The sequence below is a fragment of the Vidua macroura genome, chromosome 3, assembly GCF_024509145.1.
Source record: "Vidua macroura isolate BioBank_ID:100142 chromosome 3, ASM2450914v1, whole genome shotgun sequence".
NCBI lineage: Eukaryota > Metazoa > Chordata > Aves > Passeriformes > Viduidae > Vidua > Vidua macroura.
This window is the reverse complement of record NC_071573.1, coordinates 63,165,168-63,183,305: the sequence shown is the minus strand read 5'-3', so window position 1 is coordinate 63,183,305 and position 18,138 is coordinate 63,165,168. Positions and strand designations below refer to the sequence as shown.

Genomic DNA, 18,138 nt, shown 5'->3' with positions numbered 1-18,138 from the left:
GCATCTTCTCATTATGCAGTGCTACTCCACTGTAGCTTAGTTTACTCCTGGCAAAAAGTAGGCTCTTCTAATACCTCCCTAATGATTATTTTTTATTTTTGATGATGTAGTAGACATAGGTAGGATTAATTTGACTCTTCGATTCTAAAGTATACCTATACTTGTCTAAACAAAAGCTGATGCTAATCCTAATGCAATAGCTTTTTGTGTTTCTGTAGCAAATTGTTCTCTTTAGTTCAGCATGCTTGTGTTCTGTAATGCTGTACTGATTGTCGTCTGCTTTTTAAGTACAGCTCCTTGATGCACTGGGTGATTCTTCTGAGAACAGGCCAGTGGTCTGTATGCTTGGTTTCAGTTTTACATCGTGCTGCAGGTGAATCAGTGTCCTACAGGTATAAAATGCGGGCATTCCCCAGCCTGTAGTATGTGAGGTTTGGGGGATTTTCAGGTTTTTTTTTTTTTTTTTAATATCTTTGAATACATACTGCTCTTGTACTCGTCTGTGTAAAAGCCAAACTGAGCCTGGTATTGTTTGCATGTGGCAGAGCTCTGCTCACCTTTTAGAGCTGGAAATGAAACATGGGGAATTTCCCTCCTAAGAATGGGTGTATTACTGGAGAGCTGCCTCTCCTCCGTACTGCAGACAGATTTGCCTCCATCGTGACCTGCCTGTGCCATGAGCCAAGGCTGCTCAGGGCACTGAGGCTTGCTGAGGTGTTCTTCACCTTGCTCTGGGCTGAGACTTGCTGCCACCATCCTGCATTTCTATCTCTAACATGTATCCCTGCATTTCTATCTCTAACATGTATCTAATCTCTTTGCTCTCCTGAGTTTTAGCTGTGTTGCTGAGAGAACAGAGGTGGTGCAGTAGGATTTCTTTTTTTTTAAATCAGTGTAAACCTTAGGTTTGATACCATGTTATGACTCTTCTAATCCTCTGGTTCCTGACTGAATTATCATTCAGTAGAGTTCATGTGGCTCAATTGCTGAAGCAACAATGACAGGGTTCTGTTGTGTTACTTTTTAGGGTTTTGCCCTCCTTTTTTAGCTTAAATACTTCATTAGAGTCCTTGTGTCTTCTGGTACCACTGTGCAGTAACAAGATCTGCATCCAAATGAGGTGTTTCTGTCTTATTTAGTGTATTGTTCGACAGGTTTCTCTAATTGAGGAATGTTAAAGAATAAGCAGTGTGGGGAAATCAAACTTGCCAACCTTCAAATAGTAATTCCTGGAAAGAGATGCTGGTTGCACCTTTTGTCTCTTCATGGAGGTACTCAATAAGGAAGGAGTTGAGTTGGTGGTCAGCTGCACTTGTGCAGTCAAAACTCACTCATTCAAGATCACTTGCGGCAGATGCAAACATGCTCTAGCTGGGTCATTGCAGACTCTCAAGACCCAGCAGCATTTATTAACTTGGGCTCACTGCCAAGCAAATGCAACTGTGGTGCTCCCAGACCAAGTAGGATCTGCTGTTTTGGCATGGAATCCAAGCAGTTAAAGTCTGCCAAGCGTGAAGGGTGCAGATCTGGGTCCAGTGCAGTTCTTGGATGGAGGAGCTCTAGAAACATGTTGTGGATATCTGAACATATGGATCAGCTTGGGACCATCAGGACTCACTGGATCAGCAACAGTTTCTGCCCTGTTAACCTCAAGCTTGTTTGTTTGTCTGGTTTTTATTAAGGTTTTTTAATGTTGTTTTTGGGATGGGTGTTTTTTAAAACTTTAAACTCATGAGTTCTGGGGAAATGTATTGGCTTGATCAGCCCCAAGCTCAGCTAAAACTTTCTGCATGTGCAGTATGGTATGTAAGGAGCTTCTTGAAAGCAGACTGCAGAGGCACTGAGAGTACTGAACAGGAACCAGCTCAGGGTTCTGGAGTCAGAGCTGCTGATCCTAAATTGACTTTTAATTTCTCTGTGTTGTGATTCTCAGGTCGTTTTGCAGTGAAACAGTATGCAAATGTTTCTCTTGTCTGCTTTCTCACAGCTTTTGTGAGCCTTGACTGTGGTGTACTAACCATTACACCCAAAGTATGGGGTGGACGTTGTTAGTTAGGATTTGTGTTTGGTTTTGTGGTGTATGTAGCCATGGTACATACACTGACAGAATATGTTTAATAATTGCACTTGTCAGGATAATTAGCTTTTCTGTTTGGATTTGAAAATGCTCTCTGGAAAAATTGCAGTGTGCTTGGTGTAACTCCACCAAACACAAATTAAATAATTTGAAGACGGTATGCTGGGTGGTCTCTGAATTGTTACAGTACTTGAAGTTAATTTTCCTCACAAAATTCACCAATGCTTGCTTAACTTTCCCAGGCAAAAGGTCATACAGCTCTTTTTTTTTTTCATATGTAGGTGCAGCTGGGACAAGCGGATATAAAATGCCCCATCACAGAGTGCAGCGAACACCTGGATGAAACAACTGTCCTCTATAACCTGCCCCATGACGACATCATCAAGTATAAATACTTCCTGGAACTCAGCCGCATTGACTCCAGCACCAAGCCATGCCCTCAGTGCAAGCACTTTACAACCTTCCGGAGGAGAGGCCACATTCCTACCCCTGCCAAATTGGAGAACAAATACAAAGTGAGCATGCTTGCCGGGGCTGTGGGTTAGATGGCACTGCAAAAGTAGGACAGCATTTGGTGAGCATTAAATGAACTTTTTTGTTTCACTGGAGCTGTGTGCAAGCTGTAGTTAGGAATATGAACCTGTAGTACATCACTGATTAAGTACTTAAATGACTTACAACAGTTCAAGTAGCTGAACTCTTCAGCTGCTGTATTTTTTTTTGGTAGGTGGCATAATTTTGTCCTGACATACATTTTAATTTAAGGAGTGTTTTCTTTCTGGCATGTAAACAATATGGTCACAGTGAGAAGAGGCTGGGAATGGGGAGTTACCACTATAACCGCTAATTTTAGACACACAACTTTTAAGTTTTCCCTGAAACTCTGGGTGAGTGAATTCTGGGCATCTATGATGTTAGCTTCTTCCTTTGTAGTAGAGCTGTTGTCTGTCCTGCTTGTTGATTCTGATTTCTCCACTCCCTTACCAGAGGTTATACATTACTGTAGTCTCATCATTCATGATGCAGAATTTGGAGAAATAGAGGGGTTAGGGGGAAGCCATTTCTGCAGCATTTCTTTTCATAGAAGAGTTGCTTATACTGTGATTTCAGTCAAAGATAAGAAGCAAGGATTTGGAATAAGCTTTGAGCTGCTGGAAGTCCATCTAAATTCCAGAAGACAGCAGTGGTCTGCAGCACCATGTCCTGTGATAGTTTTCCATCCGGTTATTAGATTTGTTGTGGTTAATTTCATGACTGAGCTGGCCTTTCCTGGACAAACCAGTTCTTCTCAGTAGGAGTTTAGATGACTGTTTAGATAACCCTAATTACACAGCGTAAGATTCAGCCCAGTATGAAGATTAAAAGGTGGAAGGCTGTGTATTCATTGGAGTTGAAAGGTTGGTAAAGCTAATTCTAAGTTATGAGCTATTTGTGCATATCTGTGTAGGGCATGAATTACATGCCACAGTCTGTTGGACTCAGTGTTTTCAAATTTTTGTCATCTTACATTGAGGTGAAAAAAAATTTTAAACTGCAAGTAAAATTCCTTCTGCCCAGAGCTATTCTCCTTCACCCATCTGCTTCATCATCAACACACATCAGATGTAACCCAGGGTAGATCAGAGCTTGTGATGCTTTGGCAGCCTCCTGTCTTAAGGTGTCAGAGGCTGTTAGTGTCCCACAAGTGTGGGTCATTGGTGGTGCAGCTGTTGTATCACAGGTCTGCCAGGTCTGAGAACATTCCTCAGGGCACAGCCAGTGCTCTTTTATGAGTTAAAATGCTGCAGTTAAAATGTTCCCAACTGCCCTACAAACCACAATGGGAAAGAATGGGAGACTGTGTGATGCATAGTGCAAGCAAGGAGCAGTTCACTGGTCATGTGGTGGTTCAGTGTGTGTACCTGTGATCTGCAGAGCTTAAATCTCCTGGCAACAGAGAGCAAAATGTATCCTTTGAGCGGAGCCCCCTTGTTGTGTGAAAGAATGTCTAGTTGATGCTAGTCAGAAATATAATTGGGAAAATGGTGGCAAGCACTATGGATGATTGTGGTCCACAGGGCTTCAGCATACTCCTTGAACCTCAATTATTTTCTAATGTAGGTACAGTTTTAGTGATTTAAGAATTAGCACAAGGAGAAATTTTGTTGCAGGGAGAAGGTTTAAAACGATGACTGTATGTGCATCCTGCAGAACCCCGACCTAAACCCAAAGTCCGGGATGCAACATCTGTATATGACATGGAGTATATGTGGGTAATTTACATACACATGGACCAATGTGGACCAATATTACCTGTTTTCTTATGTTCTCATGTGATTTCATGTACACACTGTGTCTTGTATTTTAGGCTGTTTGGAGGCGAAGATGCATTTTCTTTTGTGTTTAGCATAGGAGACATCCGACTGGAGGCTTTTGAGGCTGCCCTTTTCATATGCCAGTAATACAAACAGCAGTTGCACCAGATGAATTCTGCACCAGCACTGCAAGTGTTGGCTTCAGGAAAACTGAGTCATGTGGGGAACACGTATGCACAAGCCTATTGGTAGGATCACAGCACAGCCAGTACACTCACTCTTCTATACACTACAAGGGGAAAGCACTCTAAAATTGAAGTTTATTTGAACTGATGCTTTAAAAATGCTAATGCCATTTCTAGAATTTTATACAGTATTTAAAATTTTAAGTAACATGGAAATTTAAAGAGGCAGCAAAGTTATAAATTAGTTTTTCTTATTATGCCTGATTTGTGTCAGCTAAGCTGATCTAGGTCCAGCAGTTCAATTGGCTGAGATTGAAGTCTTGGTGTACTAAGCCTAGAAAGTTAACATGTATGTTGAGGAAGAAGGAGGGGAAGAAAAGGAGAATTTGCTTATCCAAACCTTTCTTCTACCATTAGTGCCACTTAGGGCCACACAGAACAGCAAGAACTATTTAATTTTCTATATAAAATATTTTTATCACAAATGGATCCAGCATTAACTCTGAAAATTTCCTTGCCCCCTCTCATATATCCTGAATTGAGAGTGTAATGTGGTTGCAGACAAGACCCTAACAAACCTTTGCTCAGAGCTGTTATATAAAAGAGCAGTGGAAATGGGCAAAAATTGAAAAATTGCTGGTTGAGTTCCTGTGCATGGAACAGGTAAAGGTTTCACAAGAGTGAGTAAGAAGACCTGTTTTGTGAAGAAGCTCTGGCTTTTGCCTTTTAAAGTTAGTTTTTTGGCCTGTTACTTGCCATGGAAAGGCAATACTCTTCTCTGTGAGATTCATAATGAAATTTTCTTGTTCGCTATTGTCAAGAGATACATGCTACATAAAAGGAGGACTTGAGCTTGGGTTTGCAAATGTAAATGTTTTTTCAATGCAGTTGTTATAATTACTAAAGAGTTTCTGAAAGTTGTTCTAGAGCTAGCAGGAATTTGTACCAGCAGAGATGCTTTGATCTGTTAGCTCCCCACTTTTGGATCAGATTTTAACTTTAAGTTACAGATGTCTTCATGGCTATACATGGCTTCAGTCTACCTTGAGCCTCAGCTGCTGCTGATGTGGTGATTTTGCTGTGCTCTCCCTCCTTCTCTCAGCAGCTCATTCCTGCCAGCCTGCTTTTGTTTATGTTGATGTTTTGGTGTCACACTGGGAGCTGGATCAAAGATCAGCCCTAATGGGGTACAAATTTGTTTGGTTTGTTGTTGCTTATTTTCAGCTTTTTCAAGAGAGGGGATGGGTTGATGATGAGGGGAAGGAATATGTTTTGGCTGGAGCCCATAGTTATTTTCAAATAAAGTGACAGTGTCTCCAGCTAGAGACTGTAATTCATGTAATCAGTTAATTGCATAATTAATTTGGCCATTCTGTTATATAACTACTGTTCCATCAAGCACTATAAAATCCCACTAAGCTCTTTGTACCTTCAGGTTATTCAAATATTTTTATGAGCAGTCAGTTTTGCTATGATCAGGTCACAATTGAGTAGTGTTTTGTGTTGAAATTATCTATCAGTTTTGAAAAGTCTTTTCCTATGAGGTGAGCAAACTGATAGATAAAGTAGCTTGCAGTAAAGAGGCTTGCTAAGAAAATGGAAAATGTTAGCCTCAAAGGTCAGTGTTTCAGAAAGCTGAGAACCAAAAGAGTTAGAACACAGAAGTGTGTAATATTTTCTATTTCAAGGGAGGCTGATCCCCAGGTGGCATGGAAGTTTGTGCATATGTCCATTATCTCAATTTTAATCAACAGAAATAGAAATCATAAAATAAGTGGGAAAATGTTTGTGTGAGAAAAAACGTATTTGAAAAAACACAAGGTTAATGTTTTGTTTTGCAGATATAATTGGTCTTTGCTGGACTATAATATATTTTACTGGTTTACAATCATATGTAGATAGCATTTCTGTGTCCTTGCTATGGTGATTTCATGCATAACTACTGAAGCATGAATCAAGTAACATTTGACTTTCATTTCTGAAAAGCAGAGAAAAAGTGGAATAAGAATGTGAAAGACTGCTTTAATTGCCCTGTTCTCTTTGTTTCTTAAAGGGCATCACATTGCATCCAAGTTTAAATGGTTTTAGGGGTTTGTTTTGCAGCTACTAGTTCCAAGAAAAATAAGCTTCATAAGTACTTAAAGCACACAGTTTTATTTGCTTGCTTCAGTTATGCTCAGGAAGCATTGAACCCACAGAGAAGTGAAATGGCCTATTCAAAATATAAAAACTATTTACAAGTTCAGTTTTGAGGGAAGTGCTGTCAGGGTGACAGGTGGAAGAGGAAACTGGTAATGATGAAACACAGAGTTCTCACTAGTTCAGTTAGGGCCATTTGTGGTAAGAAATGTTATTTTGAGTTCCTGTGGTTACAGCCTCATCCTGTATTTCAGTACTTTCTGATTAATGCATTTGGAAACAGCTGATGTCAGTGTGTGTGTTTAAGTTTAAATACATATCCTGGTGGCTGCTGCATTGCTTTCACTTATGTACATGCTATAATAGAAAGATAGAGTATGCAAACAGTTTGTCAGATATTCATAAAAAACAAACCAAACAAAAAAACAACCCACTGAACTTGTGTTTTAAATTATGTTGTCTTTTTTTAAGGAAGAAGCTTTAACTTCCTGACCTGTTGATTTGGGTTTGTACTTGTTAACAACCGTGTTCTGTCTCAAATGTCTGAATACTGCAACTGATAAAAGTTTTCAGGTTGTAGAACATTGACTTGTGGCTACAAGCTCCATCTTTGCCTGAGGCATAACAAATACTGAGCCCTTCAATATAATGTTTGCTATAATCTGTCTTCCCAGCAGTAGGACAGTGACTTGCGTTGTTGAAAGACATAAACTCAATGCAGGGAGGGAATGGGGGAGAAAAAGGGAAAAAGATACGGAGATATGGGTTAGGATAGGTTAGATGACTGTCTTGTGCATATTGGTTTTTAATGTATTGTGTAAATATTCTTCAGTGCTCTGTGTTAGTTTGGTTAGTAGAAATATATATATATATCATTCTTTAGGCTCCTCGTATCAGGACATTTCCTTTTTGTTAAGCTGGTTTTATTAGGAGAATTCATCTGGGAAGCAGAGATACAAGTTAGTATATTTTCGTTGATCCAGTATTTTGGCCACTGGCTCATTAGATTTTGAGAAAGGGCACTATTTTGTGTTGCTTTTGTTTAATATGGCCTTGGACAAGTTTTCAGGTAAAAACTAACAATGTTTGTAATCCACATGTTTCGGTCCTGATGTGTTGTTTCTCTTTAAACGAGATGTAGTGATTGCATGTGTAAATAATTTTGGCTAGCCTCAGCAAAATACGTAAGGGAGATCAGAGCACCTACTTTGGACTCTTAATTGTAGTCAAGGAAACATAACACCAGTTGTCATGACTCAACAGGAGGGCACAGCACCTGGTGGGAGTGAGAACTTGAGAAATATGTTTTGGGGACTTAACATGTGACTACACTCTAGGATGTAGTTTCCTGAGAAGCACCCCCATACTATGCATGGTCAGCACAGACGTTTCTGTGGTTTGGTGGTTTGATTTGGTGTTTCTGTGGTTTTGGTTATATCTGGTCTGGACACAGATATAACCAAAAACGCTTGGTTTGGCTGGTTGAATTCCTCAGACCCATCCATCAGCTGGGTACAAAGCCAGGGCAGTGCCAGACATGGACTGCAGCTGGAGATGGTGGACGGGGCTCAGCAGTCTCTTGAGCGGCTGAGATGTTTTGCTGCTGAACACAGCAGAAGTGAACATATTGCAGGAGCCTGGATGTGCCTGAGTTTAAGGTGTCTTCTAGTTCTTGCTGTCCTTAGTTATGATCCAGGTTGGAGGCCTGTCTTTCATCAGATAAGCAGCTGCAATGTGCCTCTGTTTATTACTCCTGCAAACACAGCAGCTGCTTTAGCTTTTCATAAAATAAATAAGCAGGCTGTGGAAGAAGATGTGATGATGAGGTACCTGTTTGACACAATTATTTAAAACTGAGGGAGTGGAAAGAATAGATCCTTTCTCAATTTGAGTATGGTTTGTGAGTTTTGCCATTAGGTGTGGTCTGTAGCAAGTGGGCTGTTTGGCACAAGCTCAGCTTGCCTTGACGCAATCAAGAGCAAAAGGAGATGCCTGACTTCCCTTTGGTAGTTGTGTCTCTTGGATGAGAGCCTTGCTCATGGCTCCTTTTCCCAGGACCATTTCTAATATAAGCATCGTAACCTGTGCTGAGGTCTGTAGCGCCCCTTCAGAAAACCAAGTACTTTCTGTAATAGCCTTGGCAGTGCAGTTTATTGCTAGAGAAAGACAGATCCACTGCACTGAAAACTGTCATCTAATTTTCAGGTGTTCTCACAAATGTCTTGGAGGCAATTGAATAAGCTTTCTGGACTCTGCCTTTTGTCAGTTGACCCACACAATCACTTTGGGAAGTAGTGCCTGTGATTAAGCCAAGCAACTTGTGCTTCATTTGATGGAGGCCTTTCCCAGCTTTAGCAATTACTTCTGTATTTTTTCTTTTTTAAAAAGGAAAAGAACAAGCTAGCTTCCACAACTTCTTGTGTTTTTAAAACAGAGCCTCCAAAAGGTCTTTGCTGGGCAGCTGCTCTCATAATTGAAAGGCAGTGGTTTTTAAACAGGCCTTCTAGTTATCAGCACCCAGCTTGCAAACGTATGGTGTTTTCTCATTCATACAGATCCAGTGTCCATCTTGCCAATTTGTCTGGTGTTTCAAGTGCCACTCTCCCTGGCATGAAGGCGTTAACTGCAAAGAATACAAGAAGGGAGACAAGCTGTTACGTCACTGGGCCAACGAAATCGAACACGGGCAGAGGAATGCCCAGAAGTGTCCAAAATGCAAGGTGAGCTGCTCTCCCTTGGCTTGCAGGTAGTGGCTTCAAACTGTTCAAATATACATTTAAAATAAATACTTGTAGCTTCTGCTCAGCGTTAGAAATGAAATTCACATTTGCTGTGCAGTTTCTTGTTAATGACCCATTGAGAAAAACAGGTCAGATTTTTTTGCTGGTTCCTACACTGATTCTGCAGAGTATCTGTATGTAAAGAAACATTATGGAAATTATTAAGGGGGGACTTTGATGAATCATAGAAATGTTTGGGTTAATTAATTACAAAATAAATTAATCCTAAAATAAAGCTTTAAAGAAATGGAAAGCTTTAGGGAAATTCAGTGCCTTTTGTCAGGTTTTCCAGAGAGTTTGAGTGTATTCAGTGTCTGAGTAAGGCTGGAAATACTCTGTCAACAAGTTAACTAAGGGAAACTAAGACTTGGCAAAACTAAGTTTTGTAGGATTGAATGTTACTACTTCATAAGCTGTACCTTGAGGTGGGACTTCATAGGCCACATCTCGAGTGCTGTGGCCAGTTCTGGGCCCTTCACTTCAAGAAGGACATTGGAGGTGCTGGAGTGAGTCCAGAGAAGGACAACAAAGCTGGTGAGGGGTCTGGAGCACAAGTCCTGTGAGGAGTGGCTGAGGTGGCTGAGGTCCCCCCTGAGCCTCCTTTTTAACCTGGAGAAAAGGAAGCTCAGGGGGCACCTCTTCATTCTCTACAACAGCCTGAAAGGGGGATGTAGGCAGGTGGGGGTTGGCCTCTTCTCCCAGGCAGCCAGTGGCAGGACAAGAGGACATAGCATCAAACTGCAGGGGAGGCTCAGACTGGACATCAGGAGGAATTTCCTTGCAGAATGGGTTGTTAAACACTGGAATGGGCTGCCAAGGAGGTGATGGAGTCACCGGCCCTGGAGATGTTCAAGAAATGACTGGATGTGACAGCCATGGTCAGGTGACAAGGTGGTGATCGAAGGTTGGAGGTGATGATCTCAGAGGTCTTTTCCAACATAGATCCTTCTCTGAAGTCTTTCTCATTAGTTTTCAACACTGAAATGCAGTTCCACACCCTAAAAATGCCATCAATCCCTTTGGAGATGAGAAGTATTTCCAACTACTCAGATGAGATGCAACAGCCCTGCACATCCCTGGCCCAACTGCCCTTAATGAAGGCCACTCTTAAATTTGTTCACAAATTTTTTTCACAGCTACCAACAGAGTAGTAAGTCAAAGCTGGACTGTTTCATAGACAATTAATACTGAATGGGAAGATCTACTTATAAACATACAAAGTATATGTAACACTTGGAGCCTTGCACTGTGCAAATAAGAAAATGTTCATCAGTTCACTAAGTATCATATTTTGGTCTTTGAGAAGGAAATGCCTGTGATGCCATAGCTTAAAATTGAAAGATTTCAAAACAGAGCAAAATTGTAAAGCTCCGAAATCAGCAGCTGGCTGTTTAACCTTCGTCCTGCACACGTGTGACCTTTTAACAGAGTTTTTGCAGCTTGCTTTTTGGTAAGAGTTGATAGATTTGAGTCAGTTCTAAAAATATTCACTTTCTGGGAAGCCTTAAAGTAAAATACTTACTTCTTCCCACTCTGAAAGGAACAATTTGTTTTGATTTGTTTGATTTGTCAGATTTTATGACAATGGGAATGATGTAACTTAAATTGTCCAAAAGATTAAGAAAGTGGACCGAACAAAAAAATACACGAATGTGGAAAACCAGGAGTGGTAAGAAGGCTGATAGCTGGAAAGAGAAAGGAACTAAAACAGCTAAGTCTAACATTCAGCATGAATAAGTTAAAATTTAAAATGCCATGTTTAAATATTCAACTCTTTTCACCATCTTCAAAAGAAAAGGCTGGACACTTGAAACTTACATGGCTTGTTACTAATTCTGAAGCATGAGGTTGTATGAGTTTGACTACTAATTTAAAAAATACATGAGGTTTCTTTTCTTAATCAAAGGAAAATAAAACCTCCTACATGGGGAGGCAGTATGGAAACTAGCAGGAAACTAGCACAGAAAAAGAACCTCTGTTAAGACCTTCCTGGTAATGTGGCACTGTAAGTGAATATTGAAGAGGGCATTCAACCTTGTATTAAACTGTGTTTTTACCCCAACCCGTGATACTTTTTTCTTCAGAAGAAAAGTTCTTCCTGCCTACAATGTCCAAAATGTTTCTCTCAACATACTGTTTATTTTTAAATCAAATCTATAACTTGCAAGTAATCAAAAGTATCACTTAGCTGGCAGTTAGTTCAAAAAATACATCTTTGGGTAGTTAAAAAAATACATCTTAAGCAGTATTCTTCATCAGATCTTCAGCAGGTGTCTGGGCATGTAGGGATAAGCATTCTGACAGTTAACAATTTGAACTCAGGGGGATTAGATATAATACTTCTCTGCCTTTCTCTCCCATCCATCCCCCCCTCCCTCCAAAACCTGTATATAAAATAACATTGAATCAGATGAGAAACCTATTTCCAAATAAAATAAAGAGTGACAAAAAAAATTTCTTACGCACTATTTGATTTATCCATGTTCTAGGTCCACTGAAGCAATGTTTCTGATGAAAACATACTTTATTTTTAACATCTTTCATACTTTGGTTGAAAATTTGCAGCAGCCAAAATTGGCAAACAGATTGAGGAAAGTCAATATTAAATTGTGTCTAAAGATATTAGTATTTTATCTCTACACTAAAACTGAAATGAATAGAAATTAAAAGTAGAAACTTAAGTAGAGGTAGTTTCTTTACTGAAGTAATATGTAATATTACTGGTAACTTCCCAAGTGTGATACTGATTACAGTGTAAACTGTGACCGTGTTGTGCAGATAGCTTCTGGAGATAATTATTTATACCTACAGATACATACACACACTGACGCTTTTTAGCTGTACCACGGAGAAATCAAATGCATTATCTTCTCTGGGCATGCAGGTGACAAAATCAAAACACACTTGGGGGTATGTGTATAGAGAGACAAATATGAGTATTTTGGTGGTTTGGATAAGTAATTTGAAAGAACATAATCCTTTGTAATGTCAATATAGCAGGGACTGTTAGCTTAAACTTGATTACTTTTTTCGTCTAGTAGGATACAGTCTTTAGCACATCTAATAGGAATCACTTATATTTACTTGGTCTCTCCAAGATGTGTTTACATAAGATAATCAAAATGTTACACACAGTCCAAATGCTTAATTGTAGATTCATGTTATGACTGTGTGTCGGTATGGAAATACTGAAAAAATACTACTTTTTTAACTGTATCCTTAATTTATTTTGACTTTTTTTTTCTTAATACAGCCTTTTCCAAATTAACTATACAGTATTTTGAGAGTCAGTAAAGACCATTTTTCTCAACAAGACTTGTCCAAAAAGTGCTGGTCTTGTTCTAGAGTAAGTTGGCTAGTAAGTGCAAATTTACTACATTATTGGATGTCATTTGCCAAAATTTATAACATTATTTGTCTCTCCCCAGTACTGTTTTAAGGGGTTATTTTTTTACAATTTCTTGGTATGTTTGCAACAAAATGCTTTTGTTTACACAAGTGTTTTTACAGTACAGCAAACCAAGGAAACACTCCATGTTGGTGTTATCTTACCACAGATTTCAAAAGCAGCGCTATCAGAGGAAGCACCACATAGCAGCTCTAGCTGAGAAGGCTTTGAACAGCAGCGGAAATTTAAGAACACACATGTCAATGCAAATAAAGGAGCGTGTACTTCTTATCTGTTCTGATTCATATAAGCATTATCAAATAATTCAGGGCATAGTTTTTAGAAGCGCTCTGCAAATTAATTCTCATCCTCTGGAGGGAGGAGAGTCCTTATTTGTATACAAAGTGATAAAGCTGTGCAGATTTTTTTCAGAGGTGGAGGAGACATGGCCACTCATCCTCAGAACTCTGGGCAGTGATTTCCCTAGAAGATTTCTATGAGAGGGCATGTAACAGGCAGAGGGGGTAAAAGGAGGGTCTGAAATAGCCACTGTGCTACTTCAGTTGTCCTGCTTAAGACTCTGAACTGGATGTGTTTGCCCTTGGTGTGTAGTTTTCACCCCTGTTGTTCTGGAAGCTATTCTTGGGTTTCTGAATGGCTAACCTTCCCCTGTAAGGTGAGTGTGCATCTTTGGTTCTGAGCAGGCCGTGGGTGCAGAATGAAGCCTGTAGCTTTGACTGAATGCATGGAGGCAGAAACTGGGCTTGCAGTGGCCATGCTGCAGGGGAGCCTGCAGTCACACAGCGCTGGGCCCTGCACAGCCACAGCTTCCCACAGCCAGTGGCATTCCTGGCCCCACACATTCCCCCGGCTGCCTCTTGTGTGCCATGGTGCTATCAGTGGGGCAGGAACACTCGGGATATCCGAGCTATCGGTGATCGTTTTCTCAACCTATAGATTTGTAATCCATCTCTGTCAGTGGATTATCTGGAGGGCACGGAGGCATGCCCGTGTAAACCGGAGATGAAGCTGATCCGGTGAGATGTCATGTCTTAGGCTTGAAAGCAGCCTGACCAAATGATACAAAGTTCACCTGGCATTGTCAGTCTGCAAAGCATGTGATAGGGAGTTCAAACCCTTTTACTTTGTTTTTTCTAATCAAGTCTTTACTCACTTGAAAAAAGGAAAATTTTTGTAATAGAAAGGTCTAGGCGAGTACAGCTGGTTGTTCCAGATTTGCAGCATTTGAAGACAGTTATATGTGCAGATGAGGATTGACTAAAATGTTTTCATGGCTTGCTTTTTGAAGAAGCAAATATGAAGTGCATGTAGTTGCAGTATTTGTCTGTAAGATAATAAATCCTTATCAACTTCTTTCATGTTTCAAGAGGACAGTATATCTGGAGAATTTGGGGCAGGAACAGGTAGATGGACAAATGATTCAGAGTAATGCATGAGTAACTGGAGCTGGGAGGCTTCTAGGAAAACATGGGTAGAAGGATGGCAGTCAGTTTCTAAGAGGTGGACATTTCTGATATGAATGGTAGAACACAAAAGGCTATTGCTAACATCTCCTTGAAGTTCTTACTACCAATAAAAATTAACTTATTTTTGGAATGTGAAGTAATTTTGGTTTGAATCTAGGATTTTTATAGGTTCCATGATTCTACAGAATTACAATTAGAATGAATGATAACTTTATTGGGTTGGTAAATTAGAGAAGAGAGAGGAGAATTCAACAGTCTTGATTAAAAAAAAATAAAGCAACCAGTTAATTCTCATAAGTCACAAAATCTAGTTCCCTCATTTACATTTTTAAGATAGAATCAGCAGAAGAGGGAAATTACCCTTTAAATTACAAAAGTATCTATAGTTGCTGTCTGACTTGGTCTCCTGAAAAATTAATTTGAATTAAATTTTAATTTGTCAAAATACTCTAAGTCGCTCCAGAACTGGAGTCAACATCTTTGTTCACTGAGAAGTAAGAATTCGATCTGACAATGTAATGTCCCTTCTAGAAAAAAAAAAAAGTGTATATCTTCTTAAGTTGATATAATATTGGGTAGAGTTCTCTTTCTGCTTTGCCTGCTGTCAGTGCTTGACTGTGAAAGTTTTGAAGTCAAGTGGCTTGTAAAGCTCATTAGCAATGGTGTTTTTTCAGATGCTTCTAGAAAACAGGACACCTGTAATACAGCAGAATTCCTTGGGGTAAAGGGGTATGTTTGCTCAGTCAGACAAATTTTAAAGTCTACTAGAATACTTGCCCACTAGAAAGCTTTTTTTTTAATAGCCCAGTTCTCTCTTTTGTGAATATTTTCCCCTCTTTTGTATAAAAGCAGCGTTTGAAAGTATAGAAAAGCAAATCCCGAGATCACTACAGTGGCACAGGGATGCTGGCAGGTGTATCTGGAACTAGTCTTACCCTTGTAACTTTTACCACAAGTGTTGCAGGTGGAAGGCATCACTTTGTTACGTGGATAAAGCGCCAGTGTCTGTAGATGTTTGGGCGAGCAAGGTAAGCCCAGATCACCCCTGACCAACACCAAAGAACAAATGCATTTGACCCTCTCAAGAATGTCAGATACCACAGGAGTCATGAGCTTCTCTGGAGTTCGCTGAGCTTTTAGTGCCTCTGATTCTTGCAGGGCCACTGAGTGGTCATGCCATGTCTTTGCCTGTACTTCCCTGCAAAATAAATACATGTAGGTAAGTATAGAAGGTTTCAGGAGGCATTGATTTATATGTTGCAAGTTTCAACAGGTGAAATACAAATTGGATGTAATGGAAAAAAGTATTCCCAGGGAGGATGGTGAAGCGTGGTATAGAATGCTCAGAGGCTGTGACATACCCATGCTTGGAAATTTTTTAAGTCTAATGAGATGAGATCTGGAGCAATGTGATCTGTCTGGAGTTATCCCAGCTTGGAGTTAGGGGTTAAAATAGATGACCCCTGAGCATCACTTTCAACCTCAATTATTAGGCTATCTACAATTCCACTATGGAACATGGTCTTGGAATGCTGGATGGGGAACTATTTGTGCAGGCAGTCAGTAGAAAGATGGCTATAGAACTAGGGCAGCCCTGTGTTTCATGCTGTGCTGTGGGTATCATGAAAGCTTGGTGTAAGTTTTTATTCCACATATAGTTTGTGGATTTTTTTTTTTTTTTTAAGAAGGAGAAAGCATCCATACTTCTCAAATCATGTACTGTAACAGCAGTGTCTTTCTGGTGTTTATTACAAAATGCCAAATCAATTTGTGATGGAAAAGGGAGTAGAGCCACAGGTGGCCTAAGAGGGAAACCCATCTGGGGACGGGTCAAACAGAGTTCATAACTATATTCACTGTGTTGCTTTTATTTTTAATAAAGTTTTGTGCTAACGTATCCACTTCAGCAATAAAACCAAAATTTCAGTAAGGGCAAGAATTCTCATCTGATATGAAGAGCATTCAAACAAAAAAGGAGGATTATGTAGGAAATGGTAATCTGGAAACAATAGAACTCACATTTAATGCTCTGAAACATGCTTCAGAAAACCATTAAGCCAGCTGCAGTATTAATGCAAGTACTGACTTTGCAGGGCGTTGCTTGCAGCTTCTTTTCATCTGGCATATGAACTGCCCTGGGTAGCACCCACTTTCCTGTGCTTAGGAAGGGGGGAAAAATAACATTTCTTCTTTCCTTTTGCTCATACAGATCCACATCCAGAGAACCGAAGGGTGTGACCACATGACCTGTTCACAGTGTAACACTAATTTCTGTTACCGTTGTGGGGAGAGATACCGCCAGCTCCGCTTCTTTGGAGACCACACGTCAAACCTCAGTATCTTTGGATGCAAATACCGCTACCTCCCCGAGAGACCACATTTAAGGAGATTAGTGCGAGGCTCTGTCTGTGGTGAGTGGATTAATGCTCCTTGTGGAGAGCTGCACAATGAAGATGGGGGAATAGGGCAATTACAGTTAAATTAAAACTAGTGGTTTAAAGGATTGGCTGGGCAGGTTGTTTTTCAGTTATTCAAAAGATGGCTTATTAAGTATATTTAAATATATGCCATTTGGCCTCCCTTTTTAGATGGACTGTTTAAGATCAAGTATTGTGTCCTCTTCTGATAGCTTGTTTCCTAATTTTTTTTTATAATACATAAGCAAACTGTAAAAGTGCTGTCAATACACATGTCGCTGGCTGTGTTCATTATTCTCGGGGTATATTGGAGAAATGGGTCAGAGGAGAAACCTTATTTAAATTAACCTTGCTGTAAGTCTGTTTGAATAAAGTGCTCTTTGGATTTGAACCTGATCTGAGTAGAAAAACTCCAGGTTTTCCCATATAAATAGGAGGATACTATTTTAACTATTAGCTTTAGTTCAGATAAAATCAGCTTGAAACAAAATAAAACTTATATACATTAATTTTGCTCACAAAGTATGATGCTGAAAATGTATTTTTATTAAACCAAAAGGCACTCATAATTTGCTTTTGAGCCAGATAGATATCTGTCTCAACCTACAGAAGCACAAGATAATAAAGTACATTCTTACATTTTGTGATGTCTTTCATATATGTGAAGTTCAGTCACTGTAGTGAGTTTACAGCATGTAAGGCGACCTATAATGTTACAAGAAATGGATGTATTAACTGTCAAAAAACAGGTACCTGTCAAGGAGAAAAGAACTTTCCATACTTTGAATTAAGGCATAAACATTGGAGATTACTTGTAGTTCACCTAGCATGAGGAAATGCTTTGAGCTTGATTGTAGAGGTAAAGGCAAGAGACAGAACATGTGGGAAAAAGTAAACCTGAGTGAAAGCATTACTCCTGAGCCAGAAATGTTCCAGTAAGAAAACTAGGTGGTTTCTAGAGTAACATAAGAATTGACAAACAAACTTGTGGACCTGGTAATGAAAATGCCAGTCTTGCTGCTCTGCATTGTGGGGGATTTGCAAACCTGGAATGCTTGTTTTAAAAAAGTGGCAATATGTCATCCAAGCCCATCAGTTTGACCTTAGGAGCTCGCAAGTCTTTCATAACAAACTTCGAGAGAAGTGATTTAAAGATACAGAGATAACTAGAAAGGAGATAAAAGTTGAAGATGATTGGAGGTGCCTACTCTGAACATTTTGTAGAGATGAATTGCAACGCAGCAGAAGATCTAGTCTAGATGAAAGACAGTGCTGGCATTAGGGCACATGAATATAAACATTTATTAAAAATTTAGGCTTAAACTTCAAGAACTATTTCAAAGCACTTAGATTTCAGAAGAGCTTTCAGTA

General features: G+C 39.7%; 1 protein-coding gene across 2 annotated transcripts in view; it reads left to right on the top strand.

The window, feature by feature from the left end:
• Positions 1–18,138, top strand: part of RNF217 (ring finger protein 217) — a 58,595-nt gene that overhangs the window by 30,155 nt on the left and 10,302 nt on the right. For both annotated transcript variants that reach the window (XM_053973707.1, XM_053973708.1), the window contains exons 2-4: positions 2,359–2,592; positions 9,251–9,415; positions 16,560–16,761. In XM_053973707.1, the coding sequence (XP_053829682.1) occupies positions 2,359–2,592; positions 9,251–9,415; positions 16,560–16,761 (601 nt within the window). The remainder of the gene's footprint in view (positions 1–2,358; positions 2,593–9,250; positions 9,416–16,559; positions 16,762–18,138) is intronic.